Source organism: Mobula birostris, chromosome 18 (genome assembly GCF_030028105.1).
Source record: "Mobula birostris isolate sMobBir1 chromosome 18, sMobBir1.hap1, whole genome shotgun sequence".
Lineage (NCBI taxonomy): Eukaryota > Metazoa > Chordata > Chondrichthyes > Myliobatiformes > Myliobatidae > Mobula > Mobula birostris.
The window spans coordinates 13,925,269-13,944,543 of record NC_092387.1 but is presented as its reverse complement, the minus strand read 5'-3'; the positions used below and the strand labels follow the sequence as shown (position 1 = coordinate 13,944,543).

The 19,275-nt window shown below is 41.9% G+C and overlaps 1 protein-coding gene across 7 annotated transcripts in view; it reads left to right on the top strand.

The window, feature by feature from the left end:
• Window positions 1-19,275, top strand: part of herc1 (HECT and RLD domain containing E3 ubiquitin protein ligase family member 1) — a 273,938-nt gene that overhangs the window by 166,777 nt on the left and 87,886 nt on the right. For 6 of the 7 annotated variants that reach the window (XM_072282232.1, XM_072282229.1, XM_072282230.1 and 3 more), the window contains 5 exons: window positions 659-1,455; window positions 3,897-4,095; window positions 5,319-5,479; window positions 6,666-6,782; window positions 9,260-9,488. In XM_072282232.1, coding sequence (XP_072138333.1) covers window positions 659-1,455; window positions 3,897-4,095; window positions 5,319-5,479; window positions 6,666-6,782; window positions 9,260-9,488 — 1,503 coding nt within the window. The remainder of the gene's footprint in view (window positions 1-658; window positions 1,456-3,896; window positions 4,096-5,318; window positions 5,480-6,665; window positions 6,783-9,259; window positions 9,489-19,275) is intronic. The other variant, XM_072282231.1, reaches the window with a different exon arrangement.

Genomic DNA, 19,275 nt, shown 5'->3' with positions numbered 1-19,275 from the left:
ACAAGGAATACCCCTTTTCAAGATATGAATTTGATAAGTTACTTGAAACCCACCACTTAACATACCAGTGTATGAAGTTACGCTTAGCGGATTTCAAATGTTACAGAAATGAAAGTCTTTTCATTGGTAAAGCTGTTTCCTTGAGTTCTAGTTTGGATCAAATGCCACTTTTTTTTCTTCTCTGGCATCTAAAAGATGCATCTGGATATTTGTGTATGTAGTGCAATTGTAAAATAGATTGAGGTAGAATAGATTTTTTTTACAGGATTGCTTATGTTTCCAAATTTAATTTGGAGATGTGAATACTGATTGCTGATAAGTATCTGATAGCTGCCCTAACTTTAATTGTTGTATTCCTGTAGTCATTTTTGTTTGCACTATAAATCCACTGTTTGTTGTTTCTGGCATTGTTGTTGAATTAATGGTCATTTAAGTCTGCAATCCTTACTTTGTAAATTTGTGCATTATGAACTTGCGTTTCCACTTACTCTTGTCCCTCCTCTCCTTAAGTAAATTTAGTGAATTTTTTTCTACACTATTCTGACTCATAAACTGCATTCCTTTCTGCATCCATTTGCTTTTGTAACAGCATAGTCTTGTGTACATTCCTCTTGTCTATCCCTCACTTCTTCCTGTGTCATTCTGAATCTGATTAAAGCTTCCCAACTTCTTGGTCACCCAGTGACACGCCTCTCTACAACTTGGAACCCTGTGACCCACTGCCCTTTGACGTGTCGCGATTCCGTGGGTTGACAGCTTCTCTGCTGCTGGATCTCATGTATCTGACCGGCATCCATGAAGATGGAGCGAGACAGAGTGCTAGGAGACATGAGAAGAAGCACAGGCACGAATCTGAAGATAAAACAGAACTGGAGCAGAAACCTGAGGCAGACACTACTAAAGAAGCCATTGATCAGCGAGCAATAATACAAACATCTGAGGAAACTAAAGGTTTTATGCAATGTGGTGCTTCCAGTTCACGATCAGAAAATGACATATCAACTTGCACTATGGACTCTGTGCATCTCAGTTTGGATTCTCATCAGCATTTTCTGGAGGGAAAACGAAAGCTGCACGAGCACTTTCTCAGAAATCATGACTTGGTTCAGTCAGAAATCCGGGCTGTTCAGTTGTCTTACCTGTATCTTGGTGCTATGAAGACCCTTAGTGCCCTGTTAAGCTGCAGTAAGTATGCAGAACTGCTGCTGATTCCGAAAGTGTTAACTGAGAATGGCCACAACTCGGACTGTGCTGGCTCGCCGGTTCTTCAGGATGACACGGAAATGAGATCTGCTCTCCAGTTTCTGATGCGCCACATGGTGAAGCGGGCTGTCATGCGCTCGCCAATTAAGAGAGCTCTGGGGCTATCGGATCTGGAGCGTGCACAGGCCGTGATTTATAAACTGATTGTGAACTCATTGCTGGATGATCACTGTGGTGGAAAAGCTAAACAAGGTATGTCTATTCTTCAGTGTTAATGGATAAGTAGACAGCTGTTGATGGTTCAGTCGTTCAGTAACTATTGTCCTCCTGTTCTAGTTGCATGCTTATTAATTAATGTGCTGAGGGACTGAGTTATAGGGAAAAGTTTGATAGGCTAGAATTTTATTCCTTGGAGAGATGATCCTGTAGAGGTATATAAACTCATAAGGGGCATAGATAGGGTGAATGCACACAGTTTTCTTCCCAGGGTTGGGGAATCGAGAAATAGAGGGCACAGCTTTAAGGTGAGGGAGAAAGATTTAAGGGGAACTTGAGAGACAACTTTTTTTTAAATATAGATGGTGGTATACGTATGGAATGAGCTGCCAGCTAAGTGATAAAGGTGGATTTTTAAAAGGCACTTGGACAGGTATGTGTATGAGAAAGATTTAGAAGATTATAAGATTATGGCCAAACGTAGGCAATATGCAGCTTGAATGGGCACTATAGGGTGTATTAGTTGGGCCAGAAGGCCTGTTTCTATGCTGTAAGAATCATAGAATCGTAGAAATCTACAGCACACAGGCCCTTTGTCCCACAGTGTTGTGCTGACCAGGTAACCTGCTCTAGAAACTGCCTAGAGTTACACAACCGCATAGCCCTCTATTTTACTAAGACTCTAGATATAATATATACATGAAAGCAAGGTAAGGCATGTTTAACAATAAGACCAGGAGTAACCCCCACAACCCTGTGTTCAACAAGATTATGACTGATCTTCTACCTCAGCTTTTTGCTCCTTATTCTATATTCCTTGTTCTTTGGGATCCAAAGGTTTTGTCACTCTCCAGCTGTAAATGTAGTAGGGTACGGGACAGGATTTGGCGCTGAAGTGTTGATGGATTGGAGAACCAAAAGCCTGATCAAAGAAAGGCTTTAAGGGAAGAACTTAGAGGAGAGAGCCAGAGAGTCTCAGGAAGGAACTTTCAAAACTTAAGATCTTGTTGAATGAAGGTCAGATTTGATGGATCAATTTAAGTTTAACACAAACATCAAATAGCCAGAAACGAAGGAGGGCAAAGATCATGAAATGATTTGTAAATAAGAGTGAGTATTTTAATTGTACTGTTAATTTCAGTACACTGAAGGGAGTGTAGGTCACAAATGGGACAGTACAGGTAGGACACAGGCAGCAGAGTTGTTGATGACGTCAGACTTGGAGGATAGGGACTGACAGTAGTCAAGTATGGTAGTAACAAAAATATGAATGAAGACATCAGCAGCTCTTGCTGCTTGGGTTTTGAACAGATGCCAGAGAAAATGATGGAGTCAGTGAGTAAGGAACAGATTTTGTAGCATACTGAAGCTTGTAGAATTGCCCTTTTCAGTATATAATTGGATGGATTTTCTACCCATCCAGTGCAGCCGTAGAAGAAGGGCAATGGGGTTAGAAAATTGAACACAACAGACCCTTAGCCTGACAATGTGGTGGAACTATTAACCTATTCCAAGATTAATCTAACCTTTCCCTTCCATATACCCCCCCCCCCCATTTTTCTTTCGTCCATGTGCCTATTTAGGATTCTCTGAAATGTCCCTAATGTATCTGCCTCTATCAGGGTGTTCCACACACTCGCCATTCTGTGCTTATATTTTAAAAAAAACTCTGACACCCCTTCTATACTTTCCTCCAATCACTTTAAAATTACGCCCTCTTGCATTTCTTATTGCCACCGTGGGGGGAAAAGGCATGGGCTATCAACTTTACCCATGTCATCCATCAGTTAGCAATGCTGACAAGCTAACTTTGTATCTTGAAACTCAAGCTGTCTTTTAGGATGATTTTGATGATACCAATGTATCAATGTGATGATATCAATGATAGGTCCCTGAGTAATGTTGGGGTAGGAGGAAGGAAGGGCATTACTTTTATGATAAAATCATTATCCGATGATTGCAACATTACTCATCAGAATGATGGTGGAGGACAGACTTGGTATAATCGACGATATAGAAGGGTCACAACTGATAAGGCAAGAGAGAACGTAAAGTGGGTAAATGTGCTCACCTTCTTTTGCTCTGTGGTCAGAGGAAGTTTCTCAAGTGCTCGAGTATGCAGTTCTGCTTTGCACACGAGCTTTTGTTAAAATGAGTCTCTGCTAGGTTGAGTAATCTAACTATCCATTAGCAAATTACCTGAATTTCAAATGTGGAATTATGATAATCAAGTGTCACTGTGAATATTGTCGATATATGCAAGAACCTAAAAGCAGGAGAAATGATGGTGATTGAGGAGTGCTTTGCTTTAATCTATTATTTTCAAATTGGATTCCATATGTTTCCTCTCAGATTTTGAGTTGCTCAGTCAGCTACACTATACATATAAAAGAACCTGCTGTATTTGCACATAAAATGAGTATTGCATTAGTTGTGGTTAACTAATATGCTGTTGCTTTATTGTAAATTCCTGGCAGATGTCTCCCAGCAGCCTGAAGAGATGGATACAGCTGTACAAACACAGACACCTGTTACTACCAGCCCCTCTGCTTCCAGTACCACTTCATTCATGAGCAGTTCTCTCGAAGACACCACCACCGCCACCACCCCTGTCACAGACACAGAAACGGTGCCTGCCTCAGAGTCACCAAGTGTAATGCCACTTAGCCTTTTACGGTATGTCCTTTCATTGTGCAGCACAGAAACAGGTCTTTTGGACCACAGTGCCTCTCTTTACCTGCGTTTGACCAGTCTCCCTTTTCTGTTCATGTGCACATCTAAGTTTAATTATATCTGCCTCAATCACCTCTGGCAGTTCATTCCAAATAATCACCAACCCCTGAGAGAAAAATTTACAACTGAAATCTCCTTTGCATCTTTTAGCTCCCCCTCTAAGCCTGTGCCCTGGGACAAAGAATTTGACTATCTATTTTATCTGTGCTCTTCGTCATTTTCTAAACCTCTTTAAGGTCATCCCTCAGCTTCCTATATTTCAGTGAGTGTAAATCCAGCCTATCCAATCTCTGCTTGCAACAAGCGCCCTCCATTTCAGGCAGCATCCTGGTAAACCTCTTCTGTGCCATCTCTATTACTGCCACATCCAGAACTGTACTCCATATTCCAAATGCAGTCAGACCAGTGCTTTATGTGGCTGAAACATGATGCCCCAACTCTAGTACTCGAGGCAAACATTTCAAATGCCTTCTCCACTATCCTATTCCACATGTGTGCCTGAATGTCCAGGTCCATCTTTACATCAATGCTTCAAAGGTCTCTGCCACTCATTCTATACGTTTTGCTAGAATTTGACTTCCCAAAGTGTATTATGAACACTTATTTGGATTAAATTCCATCTGTTGCCATTCTGCCAACTTTCCAGCTGATTTATTTCCTGCCATAAGCTTAACAACCTTCTTTCTTATCAATAACTCCACCAGATTCTGTGTAGTCTAAAAACTCTCTAATCAAAATCCCTACTTCTACTCTTATCACCGAGTTTACTTTAGATGAGATTTGTCAACACACCTTAGATCAATCATGCCTCAACCTTGTGGACTAGCCAACTATGTGAGGAAAAATGATTTGACATGTTGAAACTGTTCAGTTTGTGAAAACAACAAAAAGTTCAGAAGGTTAATACATTGGCAGTTCTTTACTATAAATGCAGTTATTGCTTCAGAACGTTACTTTGTTAACACAATTTTAAAGTTTTAAGTCATTGAAATAGGCAAGTTCTGAAAGTCTGTGGCAGGATTTGATGTTGTTCTAAAGATAGAGGTGGGACAGTGAAAATGTTACACCAGTAAAAGACAGAAATACCTAGGATAGTTTCACTAAAGACATTGCTTCTCTGATATGTTTTTGTGGAAGAATAATCCATGTTATGTTGCCTCTGCCAGACAAATGTTCTCCAGTTACCCAACTACCACATTATTGCCCACTCGACGGGCACAAACTCCACCTGTGTCTTCCTTGCCAACCTCGCCCACAGAAGAGGTGGGTAGACGGCAAAGCCTCACTTCACCTGACTCGCAGCCCACCCGACCAACGAACCGAACAGGTACTGAATGAATAAATATGCTACTTGAGTAGGGCTGAGCTTAGCTGGTTTCCTTACTTCAGCTGTTAATTCCCAAATTTTCACCCATAATTTTTTTATTGGCAGGACACCCTTTAAAGTAGAAAATAGTACAGCAAAAAAAAATGCTGGTCAATCAATTAATGGATTTTTTTTTAGTAAGTGTAAAGAATTGACTGATTCATTGCCATTCACTCAATTCTTAAGTTCAAGTTTATTGTACATTTGTACAATATTGTATGTACTGTAAATATAAACAACCAAACAAAACAGTGTTCCTCCAAACCCACAAAACATACATCTCACACACAACACAGCACATAAAACAAAATATTACCACAAATAAGTTAATAAAAATATTATTCAAAATACATATAGTGGGCCGCACAGTTAAACAGTATGTTAAACAGCTGGGATGAGACTTTGGTAGTAGCAGGGTATTCATTAGTCTCACAGCCTGAGGAAAGGAGCTATTACCTAGAATGGCAGTCCTAGTCCTGATGTTTCTGTGATGGCAGTGTGTCAGAGAGGTCGTGGGATGGGTGGTTGGGATCCTCAGCAGTGATCTGGGCCTTCATGTGCAACACTTCCAGTAAATAAGGGGGGAGGGAGATCCTGGTTTGTTTGTTTTTACTATCCTTGATAGGATCTTGAGGTCTGATGCCATTCCACACAATGATGCAGCCAGACAAGACACTCTCAGTGGTGCCCCTATATTGATTTATGTCACTGTTAACTGCAGTTTAGTGACCTTTAGTAAGCCATTTCTGGAAGCTGGTCATTCTTAAAACAAAATTGACCAAATTGTTTTCACTTACCAAAACATGAAAGGGAAAAATGAGTAAAATCATACTTTGACAGGTATGCAGTACCTTGTATTTATTAGTGTACATTATTAAAGTATGCATACATTATATAACCTTGAGATTTGTCTCCTAACAAGCAGCCAGGAAACAAAGAAACCCAAAGAAATTCATTAAAAAAGGACTATCTAGAGGTCTTCTTTATGATGGCATCTAAAGATCTGGTTTCAAATATCAGGAGTTGTGATGTAGAAACAAAATGCATTAAAACGATTAACATTCCTCAGACCTCACAAACTATTATAAAAGTTCATAGTACAAATGTAAAGTGTCACCAGCTAATTAAGTATTACTTATTTCATTAGCTTCATCTGATCCTAGTAGCAGACTTTCAACTTCGCCACCGCCGCCGCCCATTGCTGTGCCTCTTTTGGAAATGGGTTTTTCCCTCAGACAGATTACAAAAGCCATGGAAGCCACAGGTAAATCTGCTTTTACAGGTATTGAGCTAATTTCTGGCTGATTTCCTCCGTTATGATAGATCTCACTCTTAATGGAAAAATATTGCAAAACGGTTTATTAGAAATCAATCTAATCCTCAAATGAAACAGGCCATTTCCCAAACACTGAAACCTCTTATTATTTATTTGCTTTACCTCAGCTCATTTAATTTATCACGGTCATTGTATCAACTCATTAGTGTTGTCAGTCTACTCTCAATCACCAGCAAAGTAATGGAAGGTGTCATCACAAGTGCTATTAAGAGTTGCTTGCTTTTCAGTGGGCTCCTCGGTGATGCCTAGTTTGGATTTCACCAGGGTCACGTTACTCATATCTTATCACAGCCTTTGCTACAAAGAGTTGACTTCCAGAGGAGAGGTGAGGTGAGATACCAAGGCACATATGACTAAGCATGGGATCAAAGAGCCCATTCAAAATGAATGGATGGTAAACAAGCCTGTGGTTAGTATCAAAGGAAATGGATGTGGTTGTTGATCAATCCCAGTCCAGTATAGCACTACTGGAGATCCCGTCTGATTCAGCTCCACGCACAGTTCTCAACAAATGAAACAGTTCATGCTTGCATTCAGCAAGACCTAGACGACATTAGGGTATGGGCTGAAAATTACAACTAGCATTTATGCCAGACAAGTGCTCTCAGTGACTATCTCCAAACAGACATTACCAACAACATAAATACAAGAGCAGATCAGAGACTGGGCGTCCTGTAGTAAGTAATTCACTTCCTGACACCCAAAGTTTTTCCAGTATCTGTGTTGGAATACTCCACATGGTTGCAGGAGTATAGGCCCAATAGTACACAGGATGTTTGCCGCCATCCAGAGCAAAGTGGCCCACTAGATTAATACTCAGTACACATCCTTAACATTAATTCCACTGCACTGAAAGCATCTCCTAAAGCTGTGAAGAGTACCAGTAAGAAAGGCTTTGGATACACAAGAACACCACCATCCTGACCTTGAAATATTACTTCTCCTTCACTTGAACTTGGTCTAAAAACCTGACAACTCTTCTCCAGTAGCACTAGAATCAGAAAAACTGTAAATGTTTACCACCACCTCAAGGGGAAGCAGTGATGGGCAACAAATCAATGCCTGAGAAAAATAAAAATCTTTTCAATTTGGCTGCCAGCCTGTGGATTCCATTTGGCTGCCACTTTTTTAAAAAAGAATTTACATTGGATTTTAATTGAATACTTTAGCATTGTATCTGGAAGTTAACCTATTTTTTGTCAAAGCAAAATCTCTATGTTTGAAGAGTAATTTGCTGAATTGTTTTGGTATAATAATTGCAGATATGAGGTGATTTAAAAATTTGAACTGGTTTCTTATATGAATTGTGTTAGAAAAGATGTGCAATTTCAGTGTGCTTTATTGCTGTTGAAACCATTCAGATGTTAATTTCTCTAACAGTACTCAGTATGAATGAAAGTAGTAAATTTCAAACATTACTAAAGAGTCTGGAACAACAAGCATTTGAAGAAAGGCACAAAGATCAGCGTGTACAGAGCCGTTGTACTGACCACCCTCCTGTACGGCTCCAAGTCGTGGATCACCTACCATCACCACCTACAACTCCTTGAGTATTTCCACCAGCGCTGCCTCCGCACCATCCTCAACATCCACTGGAGTGACTTCGTCACCAACATCGAAGTCCTCGAACAGGCGGAGGTCACCAGCATCGAGGCCATGCTGTTGAAGACGCAGCTGCGCTGGGCAGGGCACGTCTCCAGGATGGAGGATCATCGCTTGCCCAAGATTGTGCTGCATGACAAAGTCTCCACTGGCCACCGTGACAGAGGGGCACCGAAGAGGAGGTACAAGGACTCTCTGAAGAGATCCCTTGGTGCCTGTCACATTGACCAGATTAGACCAGTGGTCTAATCTGGCCTCCGATCACGAGGTCTGGCAACCTACCATTCATCAGTCTGTCTCTTCCTTCGAGAACGCACACAGGGCTGGCATTGAGGACAAAAGGAGAAGGAGGAAGAATCGTGACACAGCAGCACCATATCCAGAACAGAATTTTCTTTGCAGCCACTGTGGCCGGGCCTGTCTGTCCCGTATTGGCCTCGTTAGCCACCAGAGAGCCTGCAGCAGACGTGGGCAGCCCCCTTCCTAAATCTTCATTTGCAACACCAAGCCATGATGGATGATTTCACATTCAGTGCGAGGTTGTGTTATGCATAGGATTATTGTGCTAAGGGGTTGCTGCACAACTTGCCTTTAATGTCTGATGCACATTCTACTGTGAATATCACTCCAGTTTATGACTTTTTTTGTTGTCTCTCACTGAAAAATAACAAAGATGGAAGATGGGGGGTGGGGGTGGTAGAACAGCAAGATTGTCCACCTTATCTGTTTGTTCTAATGGGAAAAGGTTACCAATGTTGTAAATTTACTCAAAAAGTGTTTTTGTATTTACATAACTTTATAAGGTGCCAGAGGAGAAGCAGATGCCCAAAACATCACAGTGTTGGCCATGTGGATGATAGAGCACCCAGGTACAGAAGAGGACGATGAACCACAGTCAACGGTACCTTCGGATTCGTGCTGTGGGGCTACCGCTGCAGGCAGTGCTGATAAGTCTAGAGACCAGAGCTACCTGCAGTCACCTGAAATACCTGCTGCTGATGCTACTGAAGTGGAAGAAGGCTTTAGTGAGGGGTAAGTTGATGACTTTATTATTCACAATTAATTGCTTCATTTAAAGATATTGCAATTTAAACTGGAGGAACACAGTGAAATGAGTAGCATCTAATGATGAGGGAAAGGACTTGACAAGGTTTTAGGTTAAGTTCCTGCATAAAGACCACCTGACCACTAATTTCCTCCCACAGTTTGTTTGCTGCTCCCAGTTACGGCATCGCAGTGCCTTGTGTACCCATTGTAGTTTAGCCTTACTCTTCACTGGAGGTACATTGAGAGAATCAGAAAGCCTATATTACACTTTAACTGCCCAAAATGAATGGACTTGGTGTTAAGGATGTTAAGTTTCACATAGAATACCAAACCACTTCAATTCCACTCAACCAAATTTTGAAGGCTAGAAGGAGTACAGAATGGCTACCTGTCAGGAGATGTGTTGGTCAGAGAGGCCTTTCCAAGAGCTGTTTGTCCTCTCTTTGAATAATCTCTTGTTTTATTTGTATTGTTACTATCTGGATTTCTTTGGTATTAGTAATTTACACAGGATGGATCTCGTAGCTCATGTTACATCATAGTTATACAGCAGTGAAACAGAGCCAACCCGTCTATTCGCTGCATCCATACTGATCTTTTTGCTCATCTACAATCATTCATTTGCTCACAAGGGTCTGTGGCTTTTAATGCCTCACCAATTTAAGAACTTGCCTCAATGCCTCTTAAGTGTAGTGATTGTATATGATTCCTCCACCTTCTCTAACAGAAAGTTCTAGATAACAGCCATTCTCTGTAAATAAAGAAAAACAAAATCCCCCTCAAATCCCCTTCAGAACTCCATCCTCTAACTTTGTATATCTCTATCAGGTCACTACCGAGCTTCCTTTGTTCCAGAGGAAACAAACCCAGTCAATCCAATATCTCCCCAAAGCTCCTCAATTTGAGCAGTGTCCTGGTGAATCTACTTTGTGCTCTCTCCAGTACAACCTCTTCCTTGTAGTGTGGCAACCAGACCTATACAGAATACTTCATGTGTGGTCTCATCAGTGCTTTGCAAAGTTGCAACTTAAGACCTTGACTTTTATATTTTGTCACAGAGTAACACAGCATGGAAGCAGGTCCTTCAGCCCAACTGGCCCATTCCAATCGCAGCATACTCTCTGGCAGACCCAGCTGCCAGCTTTCAGCCTGTAACTCTCCATGTTCTTCCCTCCTCCAAGCCCTTTCCCTCCATTGGAGCTGTGGGAAGATGCCCACTGCTCTGTGTTGAGTGTGGTACCACTGGCACCAGACGTATTAGAAGCTCAGCTCTCCTTATTGTGTAAAAGAGTTTAATATAACATTAAGACCAAGATGTAAGAACACTATCCACTGTTTTATCCCAAGAACTTTTGTTGCCACTAAACCTTTAGTTTATCTTTACTTCTATTTGTCCTAAAGGACTGGGGCATCATCAGATCTGAACAACATTAAACTTCCCTGGTATAAATTTGAGAAATGTATTGCAGCTCAGGGGCCACACTTCTTCCAGGTTCAAGTCCAAACCTGTCAAGTCATGCATGCCATGTACATCTTTTACCACCTTATTTATTTGTGTTATCACTATCAGAGAACAATGGATGTGAACCCTAAGATCACTTGGTTTATTCATTTTCCTTAGCAACCTATTGTTTATTGTACATGCCTTCTGAAAAGGTACCACCTTGAACTTGTCAGGATAAATTCCATCTGCTAATGCTTGGCCCTACATCCAGGTCTTTGAAATATGATGTATATCATAAGCAACAAGGCTCCCAGCACCAGTCACTGTGGTTCACCCACTGGACTTGGACTTCAAGTCAGAAAAGCATCTTTCCACTATAACCTTTGCTTCCTATCTTCAAGACAATTTTGGATTGAATTAGCCTTGTACCTTAACCCTCTGAACCAGCCTCCTATTTGAGACCATGTCAAGTTCCAGTCAAAGTCCCTGTAGATACATCCATTGCTTTGTCTTCATCAGTCTTCTTGGTTACCTCTCGAAAAATCTCAGTTAAATTAGTGAGCAGGATTTCTCCTGCATGAAACCTTACTAACTATTCTTAATCAGACCTTGCCATTCCAAATGTACATAAATCCTAATCTGTAGAATTATAATTTTCCTTTCATTGTGATGTGAATCTCACCAGCTGTAGTTACCTAATTTATTCCTGCTACTCTACTTCAAAGTTCAAAGTAAATTAAGTATCAAAGTGCGCACATGTGCGTACACACCCTATAAAAAGTATTCATTCCCCCCCCCCCCCCACACCCCGGAAGTTTTCATATTTTGTTGTTTTACACCATTGAATCACAATAGATTTAATTTGGCTTTTTTGACACTGATTAACAAAAGGACTTTTTAGTGTCAAACTGAAAACAAATTTCTACAAATTGGTCAAAATTTATTACAATTATTAAAGATAGTAATTGATTGCATACTCTCCCCATTCAAATCAGCATTTAGTAGATGCCTCTTTGGCCCAATTACAACCTTGTCTGTGTGGATAAGGTCTCTATCAGCTTTGTACATCTAGACACTGCAATTTTTCCCTATTCTTTACAAAACTGCTCAAGCTCTGTCAGTTTCTATGGGATCATGAATGAACAGTTTTTTTCAAGGCCAGCCCCAATTCTCAATTGAATTGAAGTCTGGACCCTGACTTGGCCACTCCAAGACATCAGTTTTGTTGATTTTAAGCCATTCCTGTATAGCTTTGGCTTTATGCTTGGGGTCATTGTCTTTCTGGAAAACACATCTCCCAAGTTGCAGTTCTCTTGCAGACTGCATCAGGTTTTCCTCCCAAGTTTTCCCTGTATTTTGCTGCATTTATTTTACCCTCTGCCTTCACAAGCCTTCCAGCCCTGCGGCAGTGAAGCATCCCCACAGCATGATGCAGCCACCACATGCTTCATGGTAGGGATGGTGTGTTTTTGATGATGTGCAGTGTTTGGCTTACACCAAACATAGTGTTTAGTCTGATCGCCAAAAAGCTCCATTTTGGTTTTGTCAGACCATAGAACCTTCTTCCAGCTGACTTCAGAATTTTGTACCTGCCTTCTGGCAAACCTTAACCAAGATTTCATGTGAGGTTTTTTTTTCCAACGGTGGCTTTCTCTTTGCCAGTCTCCTGTAAACTGCGACTGGTGAAGCACCTGGGCAACAGTTGTTGTATGTGCAGTCTCTCCCAACTCAGCCAATGAAGCTTGTAACTCCTCCAAAGTTGTCATAGGTCTCTTGGCCTCCCTCACCAGTCCCTTTCTTGCACGGTCACTCAGCTTTTGAGGATGGTATGCTGTAGGCAGATTTACAGCTGTACCATATTCTTTCCATTTGATGATTTATTTAACCGTACTCCAAAAGATACTCAGTGATTTGGAAATTTTTTGTATCCATCTCCTGACTTGTGCTTTTTAATAACCTTTTCATGGAGTTGCTTGGAGTGTTCTTTTGTCTTGGTGTAGTTTTTACCAGGATAGCAACTCACCAGCAGTTAGACCTTCCAGATATAGGTGTATTTTTACTGCAATCAGTTGAAGCACCTTGACTACACACAGGTGATCTCCATTTAACTAATTATGTGACTTCTAAAACCGATTGGCTGCACCAGTGATGATTGATGTGTCATATTAAAGGGGTGAATACTCATGCAATCAGTTATTTTGTGTTTAGTATTTGGTATTAATTTAGATGACTTTATAGAGATCTGTTTATCTGTTTTCACTTTGACATGAAAGAGTCTTCTTCTGTTGACCAGCGCCAAAAAACCCAAATTAAATCCACTAATTCAATGTTGTAAAATGATAAAACTTCCAAGGTGGGCGAATATTTTTTATAGCCGCTCTGTGTGTGTGTGTGTGTGTGTGTGTGTGTGTGTGTGTGTCTATATATATATAATGTGTGTGTGCGCATATATATCTGTGCAAATACAAAAAGAGAAAAAGCAATAAATATTGAGAATATGAGATGAAGAGTCGTTGAAAGTGAGTTGTGGTTGTGGGAACAGTTTGGTGATGTGACGAATGAAGTTATCCTCTCTGGTTCAAAGGCCTGATGGTTGAGGGGACCATCCCTGAACTTGGCAGTACCACCTTTCGGGATGGCAGCAGTGAGAAGAGAGCATGGCCTGGGTGGTAGGGTCCTTGGTGACGGATGCTGCTTTCCTGTGACAGCGCTCCGTCTAGATGTACTCAATGGTGGGGAAGACTCTACCGCTGTGGACTGGCCTATCACTTTTTTGTTTGTAGGCTTTTCCATTCAAGGCCATTGCTATTTCCAAACCAGGCCATGAACCAACCAGTCAAAATACTCTCCAGCACACATCTGCAGAAATGTGTGTCACAGTTTTAGATGACATGCCAAAACTTCGCAGACTTCCAAGCAAGTAGAGCCACTGCTGTGCTTTCTTTGTAATAGCACTTCCTTGCTGGACCCAGGACTGGTCCTCCAAAATGATAACACCAAGCAATTTAAAGTGGCTGACTCTCTCCACCGCTGATCCCCCAATGAGACTAGCTCATAGACCTCTGATTTCCTCCTTGATCCATTGACATTGAGAGAGAGGTCGTTGTTGTGGTACCACTCAGCCAGATTTTCAATCTCCCTCATATATACTGATTCATCACCACCTTTGATTTGGCCAATGACAGTGGTGTCATCAGCAAACTTAAATATGGCATGGAGCTGTACTTAGCCTCACAGTCTTGTGTGTAAAGCGAGCAGAGCAGGAGCTAAGCACACAGCCTTGTAGTACTCCTTTGCTAATGGTGACCGTGGAGGAGATGTTGTTGTCAATCTGGACTGACTGGGGTCTGCAAGTGAGGAAATCAAGGATCCAGTTGCACAAATAGGTTTTAAGGCCTATCTCTTGAAGCTTATAGATTAGTTTTGAGGGGATTATAGTATTGACTGCCAGGTTGTAGTCAATGAAGAGCAACCTGATGTATGCTTCTTCGCTATGCAGGTGTTCCAGGGTTGAGTGAAGAGCCATTGAAATGACATCTGCTGTTCACCTCGTGTGACGATAGGCATGTTAGAGTGGGTCCACGTCATTTCTCAGTCGGGTGTTGAGATGTTTCATCAGCAACCTCTCATGGTGCATGTAAGTGCCACTGGCTGATGGTCGCTGAGGCAGATTACCACATTCTGAGGCAGCAGTATAAGTCAAGCCTGCTTGAAGCAGGTGGGTACCTCAAATGGTCAAAGTGAGAGGTTAAAGATATCAGTGAACACTCCAGCCAGTTGATCAACATAGGTCTTAAGTACTTGACCAAGTACCCCATCTTGGCTGGATGCTTTCCGTGGATTCACCTATCATGTCAGCCTCAGACACTGAAATCCGGGCTGGCTGGTGGCGCAGTGAGATCAGCACCGGACTCCAGAGTGAAGGTTCCCGAGTTTGAATCCAGGTCGGGCCACCCCCGAGTACGCTTTCCATCCGTGCCGGGTTGAGTGTCGAGCTAGCCACTTAGCCTCGTAAAAAAATACAAGCTTCGAGTCAGGAACGTTCATAACATGACCTGGTTAATCCTGACACCCCGTGCCAGACAAGAATGGCTGAATGTCTGGTACGACTCGCTTAAAAAAAAAACCTGAAATCCCAGGGTCATCAGGGGCTGAGGGAGTTCTTCAAGGTGCCTCCATGTGTTGACAATTAAAGCGAACATAAAAGGCATTGAGCTCATCTGGGAGTGAAGCCTTGTTGTCACCTACGTCGCCTGATTTCCCTTTGTAGGAGGTGATAGCATTCAAACCTGACCACAGCTGTCGAACATCCTTGAGTGATTCAGCCTTGTTCCGGAATTATCACTTTGCATGTGAGATGGCTCTCTGGAGATTGTACTGGAACCTCTTGTATTTTACTTGGTTGTCGGACCTGAATGCCACTGGCGTGGCATACAGCAGGTTCCCATTTCCATGGTTTATCCAGGGCTTCTGGGTGGGGAAGACTGTATGATTTTGTGGGGACACGCTCGTCTACAACTGTTTATATAATGTCTGTGACAACAGTCGTGTATTCGTTCTGATCCTCTGAGTCCTTGAACACAGCTCAGTCCACCGACTCAAAACAATCCCGTAGCCACTCCTTTGCCTCCCGTGACCATCTCTTTGTTGCCCTTATCTCCAGAGCCTTGCTCTTTAGCCTCTGCCTGTATGGATGTGAACAGCCAAGTGATCAGAATTCCTGAAATGCTGTCTAGCCATTCCTAATCGTAGTATAGTAGTGCTCAAGTGTTTGGGACCCCTGGCGCTGCAGGTGTTATGTTGATGATAATTGAGATTTCTTCACATAAGCTGATTGAAATCCCTGACAATGATTTGAAAAGCAATGGGGTAGGCTGTTTCTTGTTTGCTAATGGTTGCATTCGGTACTCCAATGCCTGCTTAACGTCAGCCTTTATCAGTATGTAGACTGGGGTCAGAATCACGAGGGAGAACTCTCTTGGTTAGTAAAATGATGGCCAGTTAATCATTAGATGTTCCAGGTTAGGGGAACGAGATTGTGATAAGACTGTGGTGTCTGAGCACCATTAAGAGTTTATCATGAAACCCAAACCCCCATCTTTCACCTTCTCAAAATCAGCAGTTTGGTCCATTTTGTGTATTGAGAAGTCTTTGGGTCTTTCAATGTATCCAGCATGTCCAGATTGAGCCATGTCTCCGTGAAATAGAGAATGCAGCAATTCCTCATTTCCCTCTGATACAGCAGTCTTGCCCTTGGGTCCTCAATCTTGTTCTTCAGCAACTGTACTTGAATAAAGGAGAGTATTTGGAAAATATTGGGTAACTACAGCTGTTAGCTAACTTCTAACTCCTGGCACCTCACCTTTGGCTAACAAAGATGCAAAAATCTATGACAGATCCTCAGCTATCTCCTCCCATGCTTCCCATAAGAACCTGAGATGGATCTCATCAAGCTCTTTTAATTTATAAACTTTGACATCCATTACATCTCACTTCCTCTTTTTTTTTAAATACTGACCTTGTACAGATTATCCACATACTCTTATGTGAACAACAACTTCTGCTTGGTGAATACAGATAAGAAGTATTCATTTAGAACCTTGTCCACATTACCTAGCTCCACACCTGGATCACCCGTTTGGTCCCTGGCTACCCTCTTGCTACTGACATATCTGCAGAATGTCTTGGGATTCTCTTTAATCTTATGTACCAAGAATATTTCAATGCCATGTTTTCCCTCCTAATTTCTTAAATTTGCTCCCGTATATTCTATATTCAAGAGACTCCCCCCCCCCCCCGCAATCCCAGTTGCCCATGCCTGTAACGTGCTTCCTTTCATGACTGTGTGCCTAGCGCAGCTCCAGTGTCGTATTCAAGTTTGCTGATGACATCACTGTTATGGGCTGAATCAAAATGATGATGAATCAGTATATAGGAGGGAGATTGAAATTCTGGCTGAGTGCTGTCATAGCAACAAACTCTTCACTCATGTCAGCAAGACCAAGGAACTGACTATACACTTCAGGTACAAAGAAAGCACAGCAGTGCCTCTGATTCCTTAGGAGTTTGTGGAGAATCGGCATGACATCTTAAACTTTGCCAAACTTGTACATATGTGTAGTGGAGTGTATATTGACTGGCTGCATCACAGCCTGGTATGCAAGCACCAATGCACTTGAAAGGAAAATCCTGCAAAACGTAGTGGATACAGCCCAGTCCATCACGGGTAAAGCCCTCCCTACCATTGAGCACACCTACAGAAAATCCTGTCACAGGAAAGTAGCATCCATCATCAAGGACCCCTACTACCCAGGTTCTGCTGCTTTCAGAAAGTAGGTACAAGAGCCTCAGGACTCTTACCACCAGGTTCAGGAACAGTTACTATCCCTCAGCTATCAGGCTCTTGAACCAAAGGGAATAACTTCACTCAACTTCACTTGCCCTCTCATTGAAATGTTCCCACAACCAATGGACTCATTTCAAGGACTCTTCAACTCGTGTTCTCCTTTTTTATTCTATTTATTTATATTTGCACTTGCACAGTTTGTTGTCTTCTGCACTCTGGTTGAATGCCCTAGTTCAGAGGTCTTTCAGAGGCATTCATTTCTAGAGGAATAGAGTATAGGAGCATGGATGTGATGCTGAGGCTCTATAAGGCGCTGGTGAGACCTCACTTGGAGTACTGTGGGCAGTTTTGGTCTCCTTATTTAAGAAAGGATGTGCTGACGTTGGAGAGGGTACAGAGAAGATTCACTAGAATGATTCTGGGAATGAGAGGGTTAACATATGAGGAACGTTTGTCTGCTCTTGGACTGTATTCCTTGGAGTTTAGAAGAATGAAGGGAGACCTCATAGAAACATTTCGAATGTTAAAAGGCATGGACAGAGTGGATGTGGCAAAGTTGTTTCCCATGATGGGGGAGTCTAGTACGAGAGGGCATGACTTCAGGATTGAAGGGTGCCCTTTCAGAACAGAAATGCGAAGAAATTTTTTTTAGTCACAGGGTGGTGAATCTATGGAATTTGTTGCCACGTGCAGCAGTGGCGGCCAAGTCATTGGGTGTATTTAAGGCAGAGATTGATAGGTATCTGAGTAGCCAGGGCATCAAAGGTTATGGTGAGAAGGCGGGGCAGTGGGACTAAATAGGATAAAATGGATCAGCTCATGATAAAATGATGGAGCAGACTCGATGGGCCGAATGTCCTACTTCTGCTCCTTTGTCTTATGGTCTTTCATTGATTCTGTTATAGTTACTATTCTATAGATTTGTTGAATATTCCCACAGGAAAAAGAACCTCAGGGTTGTCTGTGGTGGGACATGTATGTACTTCGATAATAAAATTTCCTTTGAACTTTGAACATTGAACTTCTTTTAACTTGATCAATCCTTCAATACTCTGTAATGCAAAGTTTCTAATCTTGCCTTGCCCGCTTACCAGAACATGTTGTCCCTAAATTCTTACTAATGTCGTTTTAAAAGACGTGCAGTTTATCAGCTTACCTGCATGCATCTTCTCTCAGTCTATTTTGCTGCGTCTTCTCCTACACTATTGAAATCAGCCTTGGGACCTTAAATTGAGGACCAACCTTTCCCTTCCTATAGGCACCTTGTAACTTACAGAATTATGGTCACTGTTCCCATAGTGTTCTGCCGCACACAAGTTTTATTTATTAGGATAAGGTTGGGTGTTGTCTGCAATGCAGGAGGAAGATATTCGTCACACCAATTTTATGTTGATTCATAGAGCGTCCTATTCCATAGCCTTCCTGATGCTCTATTCTTTTACATATGCCCTTTGCCTCTGCTCTGATTGTCCTGCCACCTGTCTACATTTGGGGAAATGTGCAGCAGTCAATAAATCTACCAACAATGTGGCGTATTGGGACATGGCAGCAAACAGGGGAAATTCATGCTGTCATCTGAAGTGTTTCATAATACAGCAGAGACCAGGGTAGAAGTCAGGTCTCTGAAGAAGCTGCTGCACTGCTTGTGAGTTTTGAAGCATAGGAATATTTACCACTTTTTTGGCAATCCCTCCCTGGTCACTTACGAATCATGTATAGTACTACCAAACGTAGAGGAAACTTGCATTTGTATATTGCTTTACACAGGGTATTCCATACTTCATCAATGGATCCTTTCTGAAGTGCAGTTCACCCAGAGATATTTTACTGAACCAGTAAGGATCAAACAACTAGTAGTTTTGTGCCTTTGCTATTTCCCTGACCTCTCCTTCCTGACCTGAAACTTCTGTCTTCTGTTTGAATTTGGAGTGGTATTCCACTGATGAGCAGAGATGTACTTTGACTGAAATATTTATGCCATT